This window comes from Anabrus simplex, chromosome 8 (assembly GCF_040414725.1).
Source record: "Anabrus simplex isolate iqAnaSimp1 chromosome 8, ASM4041472v1, whole genome shotgun sequence".
NCBI classification, from domain to species: Eukaryota; Metazoa; Arthropoda; class Insecta; order Orthoptera; family Tettigoniidae; genus Anabrus; species Anabrus simplex.
The window spans coordinates 154582787-154606265 of NC_090272.1; the positions used below are offsets into that span (position 1 = coordinate 154582787).

The following is a 23479-nucleotide window of genomic DNA, read 5'->3' on the forward strand; positions in this document are numbered from 1 at the left end:
AAGAGTAATGCAATTTTTCAAACAACGATTTTCTTATATATAAGTCTGTACCTTAAACTAATTCCCAACGTAAGTTCCAAGCATATTATGGCACTTGACATATCATGAAACCAGCTTCTGAATTGCATCCTCATAGAAATCTCCCGCCATATGTGCTAGCCACTGCAACACGGTAGTTTATAGATCGTCATCATCGGCATGGCGCTCATCTCCTACATGCCTTTTCAAGTGCAGAAACAAGTGGTAGTTACCAAGTCTTCAGTAATGACAGATGGTAACGCACTATGGTTCTCGTCATGGACATTAATACGACCTCCTTTAAATGCTCTAACCAATTTTCTTATCATTTCTTTGCTCATAGTGTGTCCTCCATATGGTTCAATAATCTGCTGATGAATTAAATCAGCTTTTGCACTTAAACGAATCACAGTGCGTACTTCACCCTCGGCGGGACTGCCAATTATCGGAGGCATATTCAATAGGTACAAACGTAAATACGAGCGAACGCTTCCATAATGCCGTTTGTGACTAGCGTACAGATGTACGTACTGAGTGTGCATGATTTGAACGACGACCGAAGTTCTGCAGCGGCCATATTTAAAAACAGTACTTAAAAAACATCCCTCGTATAACACCAACCTTGAACTCTTCTTAGACTTAATTACTCATTTTATAATCATACAAATTAGTTCATTTAGTTTATTAACTTTCTTACTATGCTTTCGTAACTAGTTTAGGTTGTTTGTAAATTTACATACAATTCCGATTTCTGACTTCTCAGATTTCATTACTCATTTTATAATTATTCAAGTTAGTTCATTTACTTAAACTAGTACTCGTATTTTAATATGCTTTTGTAACTGGATTAGGTTAAGTTTGTTACTGTACAGAGAATAACTATTTTGAACTCTTCTTAAATTTAATTAATCATTTTATAATTATTCAAACTAGCTACTGCTTCAGTGCAGCTTTTAACTGTAAAACTGATCCCTTTCAGTATCATTCTAAGCACTTAGTGAAGAAGCAAACTGATAATATTACTGTATACTAGTACTATCATCCTGTACATCTATTTATCATACTCTCTTTTGTACATTTGCTCATTAAATATTTCATGAACCTCATATTTTATCGTTATCACAATGTCGAACAGTTTATTCGATGAACTGAACTCAGCTATGAAACGCGGTTCATGTTTCACCACACCATCGCGAAACATTGCTTCACTGTGCCATTACGAGACACTGTCTATGTACTACATACAGGAGCACGGCTTCTCTTGTAGTCCGAGGCGGGAGTGCGCCGTGGGTCAAAACATTGCTTCACCATGCCCTCGCGAGACACTGTCCAGGTACTGCTTGTCCTGCAGTCCGAGACGCAAGTGTGCTGTGAGTTGACACACTGCTTTGAAGCAATTTGCTGTGCCGTATCGAATGTTTTGAAACAGTCAGCAGTGTTACTTCTGCCATCTCTACTACAGAGTACTTTTCACTATTTTTTTAATACCGAATTTGACATAATTTACCAGGAAACAATAATTCAGGGAAACAAATGGCAACAACAGGCAACACCTCCAACTAGAAAATGCAGAATTGAAGACTGGTCATCTCCAACACTATCTAAGTGCCTTGATTGGCGTTAATAACTTACTTGTGGAAAGACTAATTGCTGCCATGAAAAAATTTGATAATATCCTACGGACCTCTGCGTTGGAGTACATGCAATATTCAAGGTAAGTAATTAATATTATGTACATACGCATGTTTATAGCTAGTGTTTGATAATTCTGGACGAGTTTTAATTTGCCATGTTTTCGGTCCATATCATCATCATCTACTAAAGGCAATGCCTTATCGCTGTATCCACATCTGACGATCTTCTGCTAGCCTCTTCATGCTGCTATATGAACCACATGCCAGTTCACTGACGGAGTTCCTGATGTATGATATAGTTGGTCGTCCCCTGGGTCTCTTTCCCAGTACTTTACCTTCAATGATGGTACATATACAAGGAACTTTGTTTTCCTCTTCTCTACCGTATTTAATGGACATCGATCATCTTTTACGTTCTTTGAAACAAGGCCACTTTTTTTTCTATCCATCCAACTTGTTTTTGTAGTTCTTCTCCAAAAACCACATTTCTGCAGCCTCAAGTTTTGTTTCTCCCTATTTCCCTTATGTCCAGGATTTTCATCCATACACTAACACACTAAAACAAAGGTTTTTAGAAATGATTTTCTGGTCTCCAAACTGAGATGGCTGTTTAGCAATAAGTTTTTCTTATTTCAGAAGGCTTGTTTTGCTACCGCTATTCTTTTCTTGTTTTCTGAAAGGGAACTGTTATCAGAGGTAATTACACTATCCAAATAAGAGAATTCTGTGACTTGATCAATCGGTGTATTACTTAATTTTAAGTTTTTTTCTACCTGTAGGCTTCTTTTTGTCTACTATCATGAAGTTTGTTTTCCTTATATTTCTTTTTAGTTTGAATATTTCTAAGGATTTGTTGAATGTTCTCAGCATCCTACTCATATCTTTTTTCAGGATTATCTAAGATAGCAATATCATCTGCAAAGTAGATACTGTGCACCTGAACACCATTACAATTCACCCCTTTAGTATGTTCCTTCATTTCTCTAACTGCATTTTTTATGAACAGGTTAAAGAGATATGGTAACAGTGGGCAGCCTTGTCACACTCCTCTTGTAATTATTCCTTAGACATAAAACACCTCTAAATTTCTGACTCAGCCTGCACAGAGGGAAAAGGAAATCTTATGAAATTTATGAAGGTCGATCGAATATAAACAGGATTTTTGTTCCTGAACATCAACAGTTGGTAGGACTGGCCCTGCGCTTCTGCTATGCCTAGGCACGGTCATTAGCAGTAGGGAGAGCGTGCTGTTGGATATTTCCCGCCGTTTTGTCAGCAACTCTCACGATGTCGGAGCAACAGGTGCATCCCTCCACTGCGCAACACATAATTATAAAATGTCTTGCTCGTGAAGGAGTCACAGCGGCGAAAATTTGCCAAAGATTGACTGCACAATTCGGTGAACTAACACTGTCAAGGACACTTGTGTTTGCCTGGCATTAAAAGTTCAAGGAAGGATGAGAACGTGTGGAAAATCAGCAACACGACCCCCGTCCTCGGACCAGCATTACAGACGAAAACATTTGAGTGATTAAAGACATCGTTGATGACTATCAACGGGCGAGAGCATCAGAAATTGCAGAACAAGTGGGAATCAGTTATGGGAGCTGTCAAGCAATCATCACAAACGACCTACAGTTCCGTAAAGTGTGTTCCAGAGGGGTCTCTCGCCTTTTGATCGAAAATCTGAATTTAAGACATTTGGAGGTCTCTCCGAGGCACTGGACTACACTTGATCATCCTCCTTACAGCCCGGACTTATCGCCCTGCGATTTCCATTTGTTCTGACTGCTTAAAGAAGCTCTAAGAGGGCAATGATTTGAAGATGACGAGAGTGTGGAAGACTTCGTGCACAACTGGCTGGTGACACGACCCTGTTCTTTTCACGATGAGAGCATCAAAAACTGCTCATATGCTGGGACAAATGCATTTCCAAAGCAGGAAACTATATGGAAAAATAACTTGTAATTGCCTTGTGTTTTTCAATAAATGAATTTGAATAAAAAATAAAATCCCGTTTGTATTTGATGCCCCCCTAGTATTGCCATACTGAAAAAATCTCTCAGGCAAGGAGGTTGAAATTCTATGGTCACATTCTCAGAATGAACAATGATAGACTGGCCAAAATAATTCTAAATCTTGCCCTCATACTGAATGTCAAGGACAACTGGCTAAATGAAATAGAATCAGATCTTCAGGAAATCAACATCAACAAGAAAACTGAAGAACCAATCTGCTTTCAGAACACTAATTAATAATCATTGGTTTGCGGAGCCAAAAGCTAGAACTAATAAAACCTGGACAGAAGAACATAAGAATTTCAATGACAGGATGAAGAGATTTTGGGAAGAGAAGAAATTAAAATCATCAACTAAATTCAAGCGTGCTCCTCAGTTGGGCATAATGTGAGGGGAAAACAGAAAAGTGACAATAACGACAATCCATGGATTGGCAAAATCAAAACCAATTTGAAACAGGCAGGAATACAGCACAATGTCCAAAACAGGGTAACCTTCAGATCCAAAATTCACAAATGCCAAGTTGACCAAGAGGAAAGACCAAAAAAAGAAGACTGGAACAACCTGGCCTAAGGAAGGAAAGGAAGTCCACAGTTAAAGAATGAAAGAAATGTGAGCATAAAGGAAGGCAAATGCATGCCTATAAGTATTTTCTGTAGTCTTAATGGGCTTATTCGTATATATAACAATAATAAATGCTTGTCTCTAGGGTGAGAAATCACCTCTAAAGGCAGATGAGCAAAACAAAATTGGTCAATGGCACAGACTCATGGTGACAGCTTACGCAGCAAGCCAGGTGTGAGTATTCGACAAGTTGCTACCAAGAAAATATGCCGCTTGATGGGGAAAAAGGCAAGGGAGCTAGCTGAAATGACATGCCAAGATCGTGATGCCCCTACTGTTGTGAGAAATGAGCAATGTCCACAACTTTAAGCTGAAAAAAACACCACCCTAACAAGAAACGAATCGTTCCTATATGGCTGGCCTTTCTCAATGCAAAAGTATGTACAGTATTTATCGGGAGAACATGAGAATGAGCAGAACCGACCCTAAGACCATTGTTTGCAAGAGGTGAAATGCAAAGGTGATAAGGCAAAGAAACTTAAGTGTGTTTCTGAAATCAGAACATACTAAGGGCCACTGTGATCTCCAATTCTAAACTCTCCACATTATGACGTGTCGTGTTACTGGATCTGCTTTATGGTGTTGAAAGATGACATCTAAGGTTTTGTCAATGAAGTGACGAAATGTGGATGAACTGCAGAATGTTCAACATGCCATGGGCAAACCACAACAACAATGATAAGGTATTCCACTGTGCAGGGAAAACACATGAAGTCTTAACCCTTAAAAAATGCATGAAGCAGCCTATTTCGGTCACATCTTCCAAAATGACAAATACAGCCTGACCTAATACAACCAGTCATAGAAGGGAAATGTGGATGTGAACGGAGAAGTTAATCCTGGACACAGAAAATCAGACAGTGACAGACATCCATGATACAGCAACTCTGACATGGGAAACACAAAACAGGAAAAGCTAGAGACAAGTTATTTCGGCAAGATCTCTGGCTGTTGTTATTTAGAAAGCCGAGTGTGAATTTCGAGCCAGCCCCGTGGTGTAGGAGTAGCGTGCCTGCCTCTTATTCGGAGGCCCTGCGTTCGAATCCCAGCCCGCTCAGGGATTTTTACCTGGATCTGAGGGCTGGTTTGAGGTCCACTAAGCCTACGTGATTAGAATTGAGGAGCTATCTGACGGTGAAATAGCGGCCCCGATCTAGGAAGCTAAGAATAACGGCCGAGAGGATTCGTCGTGGTGACCACGCGCCCCTTCGTAATCTGCAGGCCTTCGGGCTGAGCAGCGGTCGCTTGGTAGGCCAAGGCCCTTCAGGTCTGTAGTGCCATGCGGTAAGTTACTAGAATGTGAATTTCAAGTCAAGCTCGCCTTCACAAGCTGACTCTTAACCGCTCCAGCAGTCTACAGCAGACATTACAGAAGTGCCAGTAGGGTGATTCCCATGAAGTACCATATTTACAAAATAATAATGGTCAATGAGAAGTATATGTAATAAAAATCAATAAACCCATAAATAAAAAAGTATGTATAATAATTACCATAATCCAGACTAAAATGCTTTTGTCACTTTTGCAGTTCTACAAACAAACTTCTCTCTCCATCACATAAATCTCACACTCATTACTTGGCTCTAAGTAACCCATCATATTGTATGTATTCCTGCTTAATATATATATATTTTTTTACCGGGCAAGTTGGCCACGCGGTTAGAGGCGCGCAGCTGTGAGTTTGCATCCAGGAGATAGTGGGTTCGAATCCCACTGTCAGTAGTCCTGAAGATGGTTTTCCATGGTTTCCCATTTTCACACCAGGCAAATGCCGGAGCTGTACCTTAATTAAGGCCACGGCCACTTCCTTCCAACTCCTAGGACTTTCCTATCCCATCATCGCCATAAGACCTATCTGTGTCTGTGCAACATAAAGCCACTAGCAAGTTGTTTTATATGCCGACACACTGGATCCCATTCTGCTTCACATATTTATCTGCACAGAAGCTGCCAAACAACTTTGAGCTGGAAGGTGGCATTACGCTTAGCTACCCATTGTTTAATAATCATCTCATCAATGTTCCACTCCAGTTGCCCGGGTGTGGTTTACCCATTGTTTAATATTACCTCAAAGCCTTTCTATGGCATTAAGATCGGGATGATTGGTTGGCAAACCATGAACAGTGTGCCCATAATCGTTTAAGATGTTACCCAACAAGTACTTCTAAACTCTAGCTTTGTGAAGATTTATGAGCTCATAAAGTTCACCTGTATATGTTTCATTTGTAAAAGGAATGTCATTCTGCAGCAACCAATCCTGCTTTTCCATTTTCTTGGTGCAGAATATTGGGGATTTATAATTTCCATATTGTGGTTTATTTATAATGAAGACTGATTTACAGGGCACATTAGCAGGAATTTTAACCAGTGCTAATAGTTTGTAGAATTCATCTCGTCATGACAGATACCGGTTTCTGTACTGGATTTGAATACAAGAAGTGCATCTGGAATTAAAAACCAGTCTCTCCTCCAGAATGTACAATGATCAGATGTCCCTTAGAAAAAGAACTTTTGGGGCCTTTGTTGTTGTTGTCAGTCCATACTGTGCCACACCTAATTACCTTCATATTTTACTTTTTGATATCGCATTCTTTGAAATGTCATAGATCAGTCGATTGTGACTGGTTAATGTTCTCAAACTTGACGTGTAGTTCATCCCGATTAGACAGATGGCACCTCATGTAAGGAAGGATTGCCTTTCTAACTTATTTTTGATTCGTTTGCTCTCTGCTCGAGACAAGAATGGCTTGGGTTAAAAAGATGGAGTCGCTGGGCTACGAGATGATTCTCATCTCTTTTAATTGGTATTTTAAAAAGACTCATAATTTGATGATGATTCTTGTTGTTTAAAGGGGCCTAAAATCTACGTCATCGGCCACTAATGGTACGAAATGAGACGAAATGGAATGACAAACTGAAAGTCCAAAATCCTCCACTGACCAGAATTCAAAACGTGAGAACGAAGACTGAATGGATGGATATGAATTTAAAACAATCAGTGGATCAAACCCGCAATGCCTCACATTCACAGAAACTGACGTGAAACAATAGTATTACTGACCAAGAGACTGCGTCTATAGCATAATACTGAATCAATGATGCTTTTAGTCCAAAGGGGTCCAAAATCCAAATCATCGGCCCCTCATAATGGTACTTATCGCTAGGAAAGTAGAATCATGGTATTTGTCATATTGCGGTACTAATCAAAAGTAGCGTAGACTCATGGCATTCCACACAGTACGGTACTACTCACAGGTAACGAAATTTGCACATGGAATACAGACCAATGGTATTTTGCACATTACAGTGCCATTTACAGGCAACGAAAACCTATGGTGTTCATCACATAAGTGTACTAACCACAGGGACCCCCACTATCCCGTGGTGTTCCTCATATAGTGGGTACTAATCATAGGCAAGCCAGAACCATGGTGTCGCTAATAAAGTGGTACTAATCACAGGTACTGTAAAAGCCGGCAACACACTCTTTTGCTACTAATCACAAACCTATTTGGTACCTAACATAGTGGTACTACGCGCATGTAAAAGCGACCCATGGTGTTCCCCACATGGTAGTACTAATCACAAGTAGTTTCATGGTTCTAATACAATCATCCCTTGGTTGCCCCCATTAGTCGCCTCTTACGACAGGCAGGGGATACTGTGGGTGTATTCTTCGTCTGTGTCCCCCACCTACAGGGGGTTGTGTGTTTGGTCCGCAAGAGGTATTTTATTTCCCTTAAGTTTGCCGGCAAGCCAGTGAGGACCTACCAATCCGCCACCTGGGACGCGCCATGTGGGAGTATCACCTCTACCCCCTACTACGCCAGCGTAGTAGGTTCGTGGAATTCATAATTTACCCAGTATGACTCTCTGTTTTGAATCAATGTATATGATTATTTAGAATCTATGGGCCGATTGCAGAAACGGTATTTAGATTATGTCTACGGTTAAACAATGCCCCACCGGGCGAGTTGGCCGTGCGTGTAGAGGCGCGCGGCTGTGAGCTTGCATCCGGGAGATAGTAGGTTCGAATCCCACTATCGGCAGCCCTGAAAATGGTTTTCCGTGGTTTCCCATTTTCACACCAGGCAAATGCTGGGGCTGAACCTTAATTAAGGCCATGGCCGCTTCCTTCCAACTCCTAGGCCTTTCCTATCCCATCGTCGCCATAAGACCTATCTGTGTCGGTGCGACGTAAAGCCCCTAGCAAAAAAAATAAATAAATAAATAAACAATGCCTAAGCATGGCTGCCGCATTGCAGAGACGTTATTTATCACTTAGACACTGTCTAAAACCGATATTCTACCGGTCATGTTTAAACACTGCCGAGAGCACTGTTTAACCTCAAATGAGAGGAATGAATCACAATCAGAGGTTATGTACCATGAAATATGTAATTTGTATTATGTTGAGACGATTCCAGGAAGAAAGGTTAGTCCGACGGCATCTCTGTGGGTCGCCCGCTGCCAAATCGCAGCAATTCTTTTGACATGCACGGGGAGATAATCATAAAATAAGGTTTTGCTTTACGAGAGACTTGTTTCTTGAGACTGACAAAGGGACAGTCCGGTAACTGTCAACTTGAATACAATTCTTGGCAACCGATATACACTGGCCGGCAAAAAAAGTGGATCACTTTGAAATTGTTGATTTTCTGTTCGCTAAAACAAATTTTTAAGGACATATTTCATTTTGTGATGTTCCTCTTTATAAATAAATGTTATCAGCAGTCTCTGGTAAGTGTGTGGTGCATATGGTCCGAATTGATCGACTATTAGAGATAATTTTCCATGCCATTAGCTTTTATGACGATCCCTTTTAACTTTTAATGGTTTTATGACGGTCCCTTTTAACGTGGTTCCTCGCCCCATAATCAAGCGTTAAAGTTACTGTAAACATTTGCAGTGATAAGATGTTCTTTGTAAAAACTCTGGGGAGTTCCAAATCAGTTTTTGTTCGATCCTTGATGAGTCAAGATGCCTCTAAGCAGAGAAAATGTTGCACGCGTAATCGCCTTGGTTGAAGACGGTCGCAGCCTTCGGTATGCGGCCCATGCTGTAGGAGCATCTTATGGAAGTGTACAACGGGCCGTGCAACATTATCGTGAACGTGGAACATGCCAAAGGAGACCGGAATCTGGACGTCGACGAATTACGAACGCCAGGGATGAACGATTTCTTGTCCTCCAAGTCTTGAGAGACCGAAGAACAACAGCGGTTCAGGCGAGAAATCGTCTAGAGGCTACAAGAAATGTCCGTGTGAGTGAGAGAACCGTAAGACGAAGGCTCCAGGAGGCTAACCTTACTTCAAGAAGGCCCGCTACAGGGCCACTATTAACGGGGCAGCATCGGAGAAGACGACTCGAGTTCGCGATGCAGCATCGAAACTGGACCATTCAGGACTGGAGCTTGGTGCTTTTTACAGATGAGAGCCGCTTCTGTCTGAGATCTCCAGATGGGCGAGAAAGAGTGTGGAGGAGGCCTGGAGAGCGATTCTCACCCGTAACTCTCTCCCAAAGGACACCATTTGGGGGAGGCTCTGTGATGGTGTGGGGTGGCATAAACTTTGAATCCCGTACCGAACTTGTGATTCTTGATGGCGGTTCTCTCACTGCTCACCGCTATGTGGAAGAAGTTATGCAGGATCACGTTGTCCCATTTGCACAATTTACGGGCGACAATTTCATTTTAATGCACGACAATGCTCGCCCGCACGTCGCCCGTATCGTCACCCGTTACCTAGAAGAAGTTGGAATTCAAACTCTAGACTGGCCAGCAAGGAGTCCTGACCTAAATCCCATAGAGCACGTATGGGATATGATTGGGAGAAGACTTAGGTCTCAGAATATCGAGACTCTGGCTGAACTGAGGGCACGACTGGTGACAGAATGGAACAGTATTCCTCAGGAAACAATTAGGAATCTAGTGCACAGTGTACCACAACGCCTCCAGGAGGTCATCACTGCCAGAGGCGGAAACACCAGATTTTAATGTCTCTAGTGGTTTGCTAAAACATTTTCTGACAGTGTAAATCAGTGAAAGTGTTAAAATTGGAGTTAACTTAAATACAGTGAAAGACATGCAAATGAGTAAAAATTACAGGAATTACAGAAACGATAAAATGTCATAATAAAGTGAATGTCAGATAAATTTTGAAAGTGAATTTAGTGTTAAACGTGAAGGTAACATAATGTGAAGGTAACAATGTTTGATTAGTATTATCAGTATTATTATTTATTTAGGACACTGGACTAACACTATATCCATTGAAACAATTTTTTTCAAAGTGATCCACTTTTTTTGCCGGCCAGTGTATTTTATTATTTACACTATAAATTGAGGATAATTATGTCCACCTTTTCAATACAAAAACAATGTGACGTCATTAAGGTAATAAATATGTGATGTGTTAATGACGTCACATTGTTTTTGTATTGAAAAGGTGGACATAATTATCCTCAATTTATAGTGTAAATCTAAATTCTATACGGACCAAAATGAAGTTCTTAACTTTAAATATTTTATTATATACATGGGGTAATTTCCATGGAATTATAGGACACTTCGACTACATACATGTCAGAATTACTTGTCCCAATCGTCAGAGGGCTGTCACATACATCAACCGGGAATGATTCAGTTGTATTTACTGCCAAGTAAACACACATAATAGTGAAAACTAAAAAGTAGGTTGTATGGGATTTTTATATATATAATCGTATAAGTTTTCGGCAACTATCAGATACGAAAAGGCAAGTGGTAGTGATTATTGTTTAAAGAGGACTGGGGAAGAAGAGCCGTGGCCATAATAACAGCCCTAGTAATTGCCTGGTGTAAAAACAGGGTAACTACAGAAAACAATCTTCATGGCTGCCGATGATGCGTTTCGAACCTACGATCTCCAGAATGCAAGCTACATCTATATGGCCCTACAACACACTCGGTTACACATTACTACTGCTTCATCTTCCCTTCATCAAAGCTACCGTATTTATGAGTAGATTACACTCACTGTAACAACGCTATAATGAAAGCTACACTTGCTCGTACGGTGGCGTGTCGCTTTAGTGTCGATAATATTACGAGATTTAATTTCCACCAAAAGCGATACTCTTATCTGTGGGCAAGTCATGCTCAGCCATATTTGAGTAATGTGTAGGAAGATAAACAGCTGACTGACGTTCGGCGCGCGCACCGACGAATTTTACTGGTTGCGACAAGCAAAGAGATACTTGAAAGATACTTCTGTCTCCATTTTCAAACCAAAATTGAAACTTTAAGGGATGTATAGTTAAACATCGACTGAACATTGTTTATGCAACGGAAGATCGTGAACGATTTAGATGTTGTTTAGGTAGACTATGTCTAAGGCTTAAAACTAGTCATCGTTTCTGCAATCGGCCCTATGGGTTCTATTCCTCCAAGCTTCAGGTATTTATCTTATTTTCCCCTCCTTGGCTTGCCATAGTTATGTGGTTTAGTGTGCTGAGAGATCCCTGATCTGTATATTATTCTTTTATTTATTTGGTGCTGGCTTATTTCAGTGTACTTCCTTTTCTTCATGTCTGTTTGTTCTGTATTCGTTCCTACGTAGGGGCGGAAGGTAACACTGATCCATTTGGTCCGTGTGTGCGTGATGTGTTCGTTTGTGTTTTGATTGGAAACCTTTTACATTCTCTTTGGCTTCGACGTCCGGCTTGAGCTTATGTTCTGTTATATGTTTCAACTGATGCTACACGATTCATGTTTCCCTTAATATGCGATATGAATGTGCTATAGTTTATGAATGTGTCATGCGGTGTGTAAGTTAATTTTGGTTATGGGGTCGACTGGGTGAGCCTGGCCTATACTGCGGCGACGCAGGTATCTGATTTGTGCTCTCAGATCAAGCTCATAAGCCATCGACTGACTCTTGTCATGTTGTTATGGTTCTTATCGTAATGTGCCTTGATACTGTATTATTTATTCTACTGTGCATGTTTGGTCTATGCATGTGTGTAACGGCGTAGGCGTTGTGTGATTGTCGGATCTGTGTTATTTTTCAGTGCCTTATGGATGTTGCTTTTATTATTATTTCATCTTACTATTGTTCATGGCTTTCTCAGCCAATTTATTTGCCTATTTCAGGATCTTACTCTCAATTCTACTTGTTTCATTTAACTCATGTTTATTTGCTTCTGTAACTATGGCAACTCATTTTAACATCCTTAAGTTCCATATTTGTTCTTTTTCTGCCAGCTTTGCTTCTCTGGCATCTTGATTTCTGGGAAATACAGTCTCTTTGGAGATTGTTGGGAGCGATGTTCCTTTTAAAAATAATTGATTTAAGCCTTGTCTCATCTGGGCAGCTGCGATATTTTTTTTCTTGTGTGAAAGCTGCTACTTTCACCTCCTATTGACGTCTTGCCTTTGAGAAAGGAATGCTTTGCAACAACTGTGTCACCACTTTCCACAATACTTTTGTTACGACAGTGTAAAACTATCATGAGATTGGATTTAACGAGTCAAAGGACTCGAGTGTGAATGAGATACCCTCACGGACTATGTATGTGAGTATCAGTCTCCCTGTATCTCCCCATTTTGCTTGTTTTGTGCCCACATTTTAATTCTTTTGCCAGAAATTACTCTGAATAAATTGTGCTGCTTTCCTTTGGATCTTTTCCACTTGTATCAACTAATCTGATGTGGATCCCATGCACTGGAACTATACTCCAATCCCTATCAAACAGGGTGCGATGAAATCAAGATTTAAATTACTGATTTTTATAAGCCCTCTCCTTTACATCCTTCCTCTAAATACTCTCATAACCATATGAAGTGATCTGTAACCTTTATTTAAAACCACATTTATGTCATTTCCTCAATGGAGATATTTCCTTATATTAACTCCTAAGTACTTAGTGACCCCCATGAGGTACATTCATCAAATTAACACAGTAATTAAAGCCGACAAGTGCAAACTTAAAACCTGCCTTTTCATCCCGTTTACCATCGTACATCTAACCTACCCTTGTCTACTGCCCTTTCCACAACTTTGTCGAGATCATCTGGCAATTACCCACAGTCCTATTCTGTACAATATGTCATCATCTGCATGCTTCAGCGAGCGGTCTGCTGTTCCACGAGCTGTGTATCTTAGTGATAAAGTAGTTAATACTTAAAATAATTTAGCTTAGAGAGAGGTTATTTTTTGTTTTGTTTTTTTGTTACATTTAGTTGTACAAATATTGATGTTTAATATTTACTTGTAACTGAGATTTGTGATATTTATTTAAATTTTTACATCGGGTAGTTCCGTACGTGTTCGCTAGATTGTGTTGTAGGTTAGGTTTTACTCTGTTTCGTCTTTATTGGGAGAAAGAAATACCAACTTTTTAAAATGATCATCTAAAAATATCAGTTGGTTTGTTGATAGAATACTGACAAAGACAGGCTTTTTTTATGATGTTGTAACTTCTGCAATGGTTACATTCCTATAGGCAATAAACACTATTTCAAATATCAGTTCAACAGTTCCACCTAGGCAATAATTTCTTTAAATAATGCCATACCCTTGTACATTTTGTTAAAAGAAAGAATTTCAACAGAATATACAGTATTTCACTGGCAAAATAGTTAACACTTGTATCGTCATCGATTATCACCGCTCTTCATATTCAAATATTGCATTATTGGCTACAGTTGTGAACAAAGTGTATAAGAAACTAAAAATCAACTGATTCCTGTATTCCGATAACTTTCTGAATGGTTCATGTCTTCGGCATAATTTATATTTTGCAGCTTCGATCTTTCAGTATTTAAGAGCAGTTTCAATTTCTATCGTCATTCTAATAAGGATTTTGTTTTAGCTACATTTCTGTTGTTTCAATTAACCAGTTTGTAGTTATGATAAGTCTAAAGACAGTCTAAACTTCGCGCAGACAGGGAAAGTGGGTCCACACAATACTGTCTTTTTTGCTGGAGGACCATTGATGATGACCGGCAACTTCAAATATCTTGGATCAGTCATCACAGCTGATGGTAATGTTGATGCAGATGTCAATCACTGCATTAGTGTTGGATGGATGAAATGGCAGTCTCCTATTGGTGTTCTGTGTGATAAGCGGATGCCAGTCAAATTAAAGGGCGAAGTGTACAAAAACCACTGTCCGGCCTGCCCTCATGTACGGATCCAAATATTAGGCGAGGCAGAAAACGCATGACCAGAGAATGCGTCACAGAGATGCGGATGTTGCGATGGTCGGCGGGAGTCACTCTGCTTGACAGAGTGCACAATGAACATGTGCGAAGATCTTTCAAAGTTGTGCCCATCAGCGAGAAGATGGAGGAAAAACAGCTCTGTTGGTATGGTCATGTCAAAAGAAGAAATGAACCCCATTTAGTACAGAAAGCTCGCCATTGAAGGGCCCAAGAGAGAAAGAGGGCATCCTAATGCAACAGGGAAACGACTGCTGAGGCTGCCTTAAAAGGAAAAGTGAAGTGCCACTAGATCTGGAACAAGAACGTCAGACATATTCTCTCCGAGTCAGCCTGAGTGAGGTAACGAGTGCCCGTTTTATGGGTACATATACGGCCAGGAAAGGAGAAGGCTATTTACTGGTGACAGAAAAATGTGTAAGATACGAAAAAGTTAAGGATGGGGAACATGAAATTCTAGGTGTAAGACTCATCCTTAAAGACAGTAGGCAACTTGATGTTTAAGGGGTGTACAGACCTGGCAAAACTGGCACTGATGCAGAATTATTTGATAAGATAATCAGCTGGGTGGGGAATGAAACAGAAAGGAAAGTTATTGTAGCAGGTGATCTGAACTTGCCAAATGTTTACTGGAAAGGGAATGCAAATGACAGAAAGCATGTCCAACAAATAGTGAATAAGTTATTATGGGAAGAACAGTTGAATCAGAAAGCGATTGAATCAACTGAAGGGAAAAATATTCTGGACGTGGTGCTGATAAAACCAGAGGAGCTCTTTAGGGAAACTGAAGTGATAGGTGGTATATTTCATGCCTTCATCTGTGGCGAAGTGATCATGAAGCTGTCTTTGTCGAATTTAAAAATAAATTTGTTACAAAGGAATGTCGTAAAAGTAGGACTATTAGGCAATACTATATGGCTGATAGAGAGGAATGTGGGAATACTGTATTTGAAAAGCAGGTATGACCAATGGAAAATGGTAAATAAAAATGTAAACAGCATATGGGATGGGTTTAAAGCAATGTTAAGGAGTATGAAAGCAGGTGTATACCTTTAAAAGTGGTAAGGACCCATTGTATTATAACGGGGAAGTAAAGAGATTAAGAAGGAAGTGCAGATTAGAAAATAGTTAGGAATGGTTGCGGGAGTAAGGAGATAGCAAGAGCTCGCTAGGAAATCAAATTCAGTGAAAAAATCAGCTAAGGATAACATGATGGTAAACATAATTGGCAGCCATATGAATTTTAAAGAGCAATGGAAGGATAGATATAGGCAGAAAGTTCCAGGAAGGCCATTTCAGGGATCATTAATGAACAAGGGGAATGTATAAGGAAGGACTCAAAGAAGGCAGAAGTATTCAGTTAGCAGTGTGTAAAGAGAGTTGGATATAATGTCCAGACAGAGGAGGTGACTAATACTACCTATGATAATAAAGACATTTATAAAAAGATACCAAAGTAGAAACATAGAAAGGCAGCTGGGATAAGATTTCTAGGGATATATTGAAGACTGTGGGTTGGGATATAATACCGTATCCAAAATACTTATTTGATTACTGTTTGTATGAAGGAGCGATACCAAATGAATGGAGAGTTGCAATAGTATCCCCAGTATACAAGGGAAAGGGTGACAAAGCAGATAAATACAGCCCAGTCAGCTTGACGTGTTATAGTAAGCTCTGGGGAAACATTCTGATTATGTTAACTCGTTAATGAAATTACTGACTTGATAGAAGGCAGTTTGGATTTATGAAAGGTTATTCCAGTGAAGCTCAACTTACAGGATTTTAGCAAGATACAGTAGATATTTTAGATTCAGGAGGTCAGATGGATTGTATCACTAGTGACAAATCCAAGGCTTTTGATAGGGTACATCATGGGAGGTTATTGATGAAAATGAGGGCTATTGGACCAGACAAAAGAGCGGTTGAATGGGTGGCTACATTTCTAGAAAATGGAACTCAGAATTAGAGTAGGTGAAACCTTATCTGATCCTGTAGTGATTAACAGGGAGGTCCCACAGGGTAGCATTATTGGACCTTTTATATGTTTTCATATATAACCCCCTGTGCGTGGGGGACGCAGATGAAGAATACACACATGGTATCCCCTGCCTGTCGTAAGAGGCGACTAAAAGGGGCCAGAGGAGCTCTCAACTTGGAACATTGGTTGACAACCATGGGGCCCTTAGCTGAGTCCCGAGATTGCTTCCACTTACTTGTACCAGGCTCCTCACTTTCATCTTTCCTGTCTGACCTCCCGTGGTCAGCTTTTGTTCTTTTCCGACTCCAACAGTATTAGAGCATTCGAGGCTTGGGGAGTCTTATTTTCACACCATTTGTGGCCCTTGTATTTCTTTGTCTAGTACTTCATTTTTCGAAGTGTCGGATCCCTTCCTTTTCCTTTTACCCTCTCTCTCTACCCCTGTGGGTGGGGGACGCAGATGTAGACTACACCCACATTTTCCCCTGCCTGTCGTAAGAGACGACTAAAAGGGGCGACCAAGAGATGATGACATTAGAACCATGCGATTACTTATGATTAGTACCATTACGTGCGGAACACCATGGGTCGACTTTACTTGCGACTAGTACCATCTTGCGAGGGTCTACGTTATATAGGAGCAGTACCATTCTGTACAGAACATTATGGGTCTGAGTGTTGCTTGTGAAAGAGGTCGTCATGTGTATTCCAGTGGTCCACTCCACTGTGCTCAGTATGGTCTCCGTTACCTATGTGTAGTACCATTTCCTGTGCAACACCATGGTGGTGGTGATTATTGTTTTAAGAGGAAGTACAACTAGGCAACCATCCTCTATATAACACTAATCAGAGGAAAAATATGGAAGGGGTCCGTCACTTCGAAAAATGAAGATAACGGCCAAAGGTAGACAAGGGCCACGAAGGGCGTGAAAATGAAAGACTCCCTAGCCCTCGCAAACCTAATAGCGTCGGGGTCGGAAAAGAGTAAGAGTTGACCAAGGGAGGTCGGATAGGATAGATGAAAGTGAGGAGCCTGGCACAAGTAAGTGGAAGCAATGCCAGGACTCAGCTGAGGGCCCCGTGGTCGCCAACCCACGCTCCATAGTTCAGAGCCCCTGGGACTGCAACACCATGGGTCTATGTTGCCTGCAGTTAGTACTACTTATGTGAGAAACACCACAGGTTTGACTTGGTGAGGAAAGCAACACGAATCTACCCTGCTCATGTCCCTAGCTCATGTCCGTAGTGAACCGAGATCACAAATACAAAGTTTTTCAGGGGTACCACCTATTCAATACAAAACAATGTTGTCTGAATTTACTACAACATATTTAATTTATTAAGCAGTACTAGTTTTGGCATTACTTTGGCACCATCATCAGCTACATGAAAGTCATGAAAAACTGGCAATTAAATATAAAATACATCAACATTTTTTAGCACTAGATCTTAAAGACTTCATGTTAAAATATATATTAAAATAAAAATACAAAGTTGTTATCTCATATTTCTACAAGTTCACAAACTTGGGGTCAATATCACAATTAAGAACAACCTAAAGAAGGAAATGAGGTTTGTATGCGTTCAAAATTTATCATCTTCAAATACTGAGTTCGATCTTGTTTCTTGTTAAACTTGGTATAGCTTAAATTATTCTTTTAACACACTGTGTGTCAGTTCAATAGTATTGATCTTCAATGTCAAATATACAGACTATATACTTTCTAATTATTATTGGTGTTAAAATTCTAAATTATTCAGTTCGAACAAACGCACACACGCTCCTCCATTTTTTGGACAGGAATAATAAAGCCATATTCCTCATAAGGATTAAATTATTGGCAATAACTTCCTTTGCTGTCCTTTGTATTTTGATTATACGAGAGCCATGTTCCTTCAAGAAAACCCTTTAAACAACGCACCTTGATTCGACTTTGTGGAAGGAAAACAAGTGTAGCTTCAGCAGGTGGTAATGAGCAAAGAAGGCCTTAAAACCTAGTCAAAGATGGTATGTCAGTCGCACCATTACAAATGATACCTATGCCAATGTTAACATAAGCCTGAATGTTCTAGGATTCAAAGTCATCCAGCATGAGAAATGTACTATGGCAAAATGACACTATAACAGAACAGCATTTAAATTCTGCTCCGCTGCGTTAAAGTATACATATGTAAATAAACTAGTCCAGATAATTACCATCTATACTTTCCAGAAATAACACCCAAAAAGACTAATATTCAAATACAATAATGAGAAATATAAGAAAACCAAGAAAAAAAACAAGATCTGATTCATAGCATTGATATCTACCTCACAAAAACAATTCAAAAATTCTAGATATTGATATCATACCTTTGCCAGTTTTTCGAAGTACTGTCGTTCAGCTTCGTCGTACTTGCATTTCTCAAACCATACCTTTTCATATGCTAGGGGAGAAGTCATGGTAGAGCTGATAATTACTGTAAACATTAAGGCGATTCTTACCTATTCGGGTTGTACAAGGTGATACATAGCTATGGATAAAACTAAATTATGTGCAAAGTTGAAACAAAAAAACATAATGCACATGTGAATCAGAAAATGAACGGGTATTCATAACCTCACATACAATAGTAATGAAAGAACAGCACATGAAATTGACATGTACGAACAATCAAAGTGTGTAACACATTAGCAATTAATATAATTTAAGGTATAAATAACTACACCCAACTCACGATCTTAATATCTTTAAAAATTCTACACGGCAACAACCTCCTAGCGAAACACAGCCTGCTGACGACGAAGTTATTTAACGAAGAACCAAAGAGTCTCAAGACCAAGACTTTCTTCTTCTTCTACTTCTTCTTCTTCTTCTTCTTTGTTTGTTCTTGGACTCTGCGCAGCGCACTACGTCCAGTCACTGGGTTGTTTTAAACTTCACCAATCAAAGTGTCTGTTACAAAAAGGGATAGATTTGAGGGTAGTGGGAAACGGAAGTACACACTAGTGTATTGGGAGAGGTTGTGTAGGAAAGAGACATGAGGAATAGTCGAGGCGTCTAATACTACAGATATGTACAACAGAACAAGTTGACATGTGTTAGGTTGCAGGGATTTAGCACGGGGACACAGGGTTCTACATTTTCACGCCAGTGTGATCTATCACGGCGATTTACTACTATAGACATACATGACCAGATCACAAATAAGGGAGGCAGGATCGTACAGATTAAATTAGGATATTACATGCGTGAAAAAAGTTAGTCAGTAACTCAGCTAAGCGAACTGTCGGATGGTATACTAAACAAGAAATAGTGAGAGGAAGTTGAAATCCGAGTGATAGTAAAGTGGAAATGAGATGTTGTTGCTGTCGGGGATATTTCTCACATTGAAACAAAATATGATTTATAGTGCCGACATAGTGACCACAATTACACAAGTTGTTTTCCTTAATCTTTAAACGATACAGATGTTCCGGTGTACAGGCATGATTCAAGCGAAGTCTGACTAGAGTAGTGATATGACGTCGAGTGTACTTGCCTTTTGCGAACCATGGTTTAATAGCAATGTTATTTTGAATATTGTAGAAATGTGTACCTTTAAATTGTGCAGATTGACGCCAATGTTCGTTCCACTTTTCTCGGAGAAATTTCTGACAAATTTTCCATACATCATTGTGTGGGAGTGCAATATGGTAGCGTAGTCCTTGTCCATCAGCTGCCTCATTGGCCAGTTTATCGGCCATGACATTGCCTGTTATGCCAGAATGTCCTGGCACCCATGTAAATAATACGGAACGATTGAGTATAGTTAGATCATACAATAGTTGTCGTAGATTTTCTATATACCAATTGTCCGCCTTTGTAGGATTTTCTAATGCTTGAAGAACACTGAGAGAATCTGTACAGATGAGGGCCTTTTGGATCGTAGAATGTTTAATATATATTAACACTTGACGAACTGCAAATATTTCAGCTGTGTAGATGGATGCGTATTGGGGTAAGATGAATTGTTTAGATAATTGCAGCATAGGGGAATAAAAAGCAGCTCCTACGTCGGATGTGTCTTGATGTTTTGATCCATCAGTATAAAATGGAATGTATTGATTGTATTGATCTATAATAATTTTGAATGACTTAGTTGCTATCAGTCTGTTTAAATTCTCGGAGATACTGGAATCGTCGAATTTTGTACGGATGATAGTAGGTAACTGTATAGTCGCAGGAAACATGATAGAGTACTTAGGGTGCGTTCTTGTTTGAACAACGTGAGGTCGTAGATATATAAACTGAACATAAGCCCACAGGAGTGCCGGATATTTGTGTTGTACTACAGGTCCATTTCCAAAATATTCAGATAATAACTGCAGCTTGGGAAGAATCGGATGATTATATCGGGCCATTTTCTTGAGAATATATTTAGTAGCTACATGTTTGCGTCGTAAATGTAACGGTGGTTCGGTAATTTCAGCTAGTAAAGCATTTGTAGGAGTCGAATTCATTGAACCTGTAATCAGTCGAGCAGCTTTGTACTGTACTTTGTCTAATCGCTGTTTTTGATCCAACGAAGCCATATCTATAAACTGACTACCATAGTCAACAACAGACCTGATAATGTTTTTATATACAGTTAAAAGGGTAGCTGGGTCAGCTCCCCAGGTTCTGTTCGTTAAGGATCGTAATACATGGAGCTTTTGTTCCGTTTTGCGACAGATCTCTGCAATATGATTTTTCCACGATAGTTTATTATCAATCGTTACCCCTAGATACTTAACGGTTTCTTTGACGGAGATTTCCTGTTCACCGCATCTAATGGGAGACTTATCATATATACGTTTGTGGGTAAATATGAGAATTGAACTTTTTGCCGGTGCTATCTCTAAACCATTTTGTATCATCCACGTCTGCAGGAATTCTAAAGTCTTCTCTAGAGTAAGACGACATTCTTCTATGGTATTTTGAGTGCAGTAGATTACTATATCATCGGCATATTGCAGTATCCGAGCCGTTTTTACAATTTCCTTTTCAAGATCCGCAGTATACAACATATACATAATCGGACTTAAAACGTCCCCTTGTGGAAGCCCAACGGATACAGAGCGGCAATTGCTTTGATGAGCGATTTGAGGGAGACTTACACGTCGATACGTATATAATTGTCCTAAGATATTAAGAAACGTGGAAGGAAAATCCATAGTACTTAGTTTCTGGAGTAGGATGGGAATATGAACATTGTCATAAGCACCTTTAATATCTAAAAAGGCAGCCATAACGTGCTGTTTTCTGGATTTTGCTAACAATATATCGACTAATAAGATATTCAAAGCATCTGTCGTGCTGCGGTCTTTGAGGAATGCAAACTGGTACTTCGGTAGTAAGTCATAATATTCTAGAGCCCACATTATTCTGTTGAGTAAGATCTTTTGAAACAGTTTCCGAATACAAGAACTTAGACAAATTCCTCTGTAACTAGTTGGATCATATTTCGGTTTACCAGGTTTCTGGATAGGTACTAATACGAAATAGTTCCACTCCATAGGTATAGTACCAAATTCCAAGATATAGTCAAATTTGTGAAGGAGGATATTCTTAGCTTGTGGCGGTAAACTTTTAAGCATATGATAGGATATATAATCCATTCCTGGGGAAGTGGTTTTCGTATGATATAAAGCAACATCGAATTCCGATGGGATTATTGGTCGCAGCAAGGTTTGAAATTTATGCGTAATACCAGTTATCGGATATTGGAGCTGAGGTACGACATAATCAGGAGTTAGAGTTTGATAAAATTGAAGGAGAGTCGTACTATCCCAGTCGTTATGGGGTGGATTATTGCGGTTGGAGTTGCATAAATTTCGAATTGCAGCCCAGACGTCTTGAAGAGGAGTTTGCCTATTTAATGAAGCTGTGAACATTTTCCAAGCCAATCGTCGTTTCTCATTGAATAATTTTTGGATCTGGGCGGCTATTTTCTTGTATTGAAGATAAGACGCCATTGTCCCGTCATGCCGGAATTTCCTTAAAGCATTTTTTCGACGCTGTACACATGCCGAACATTCTTCATCCCACCAACGAACGTGTGGGGAATATTGAGACGGGTATTTAATTTCAGGTGGATGGTACGTGTCTAAATACAGCGTGATAATATTTAGTAATGTCTGGTATTGATCATTATTTCCTGCGTTATCGACAATGGACAAGTTATCCTGAATATACCTTTGAAATAAGGAAGTATCCATATGTTTCATTTGTCGTACACTCTTCGGAAATTTATTTGGCTTTCGGAGCTCGGTCGATGTGATAGTAATAAAAATAGGAAAATGATCACTTTGGTGGGTATCATTCCCTGTTTGCCACAAAAGCTTATGAGCCAAATCAATAGTTGCAATAGTCAGATCGACAGCACTGGGATTAGTATTAGGCGCAGTGATCCGTGTAGGTGATCCATCATTCAAAATTGTAAGAGGGGATTTATTTATGATGTTCTCGATATCCCGGCCTTTTTTGCAGCAAGAAACACTTCCCCAAATTGGATTATGGGCATTGTAATCGCCCCCAATAATAGTGGACGTGTGGAATTGTGCGAAGAAATTCTTCCATTGGTCATATGTCGGTCTAATTTTAGGAGGGCAATATAAGGAAACGACGGTTAAATTATTGATAGTAATTGCGATTGTTTGAACATTGGGAATTTCATATTTGATCTCTCTGACTTGGAAATCGATACTATTTTTAATAAGGATACACACACCATTCGCAACATAACCATCTAAACGTATGATATTGAAACCAGTGACTCGGAAGTGATAGTTTCGTTTGAGCCATGTTTCACAAAGGATAACGATTTGTGGATCAAAAACTTGTATAATTTGAATTAACTCGTGTTTCTTGTTTAGAATACTCCGACAGTTCCACTGCAAAATTCTCATTTTTTGTGATGTGTTAATAGAGTAATAACTTCATCGTGTAAAACTTTAAGTAAATGACGCCACTGAACATCTTGTCCCATTTGATTCATAATGA

At 39.7% G+C, this 23479-nt stretch overlaps 1 protein-coding gene across 2 annotated transcripts in view; it reads right to left on the reverse strand.

The window, feature by feature from the left end:
* LOC136878909 (probable elongation factor 1-delta) overlaps window positions 1–18940 on the reverse strand; it is a 184427-nt gene extending 165487 nt beyond the window's left edge. For both annotated transcript variants that reach the window (XM_067152509.2, XM_067152508.2), the window contains exon 1: window positions 18829–18940. In XM_067152509.2, the coding sequence (XP_067008610.2) occupies window positions 18829–18918 (90 nt within the window). In that variant the 5' untranslated portion in view covers window positions 18919–18940. The remainder of the gene's footprint in view (window positions 1–18828) is intronic.
* Window positions 18941–23479: the final 4539 nt, after the last annotated feature.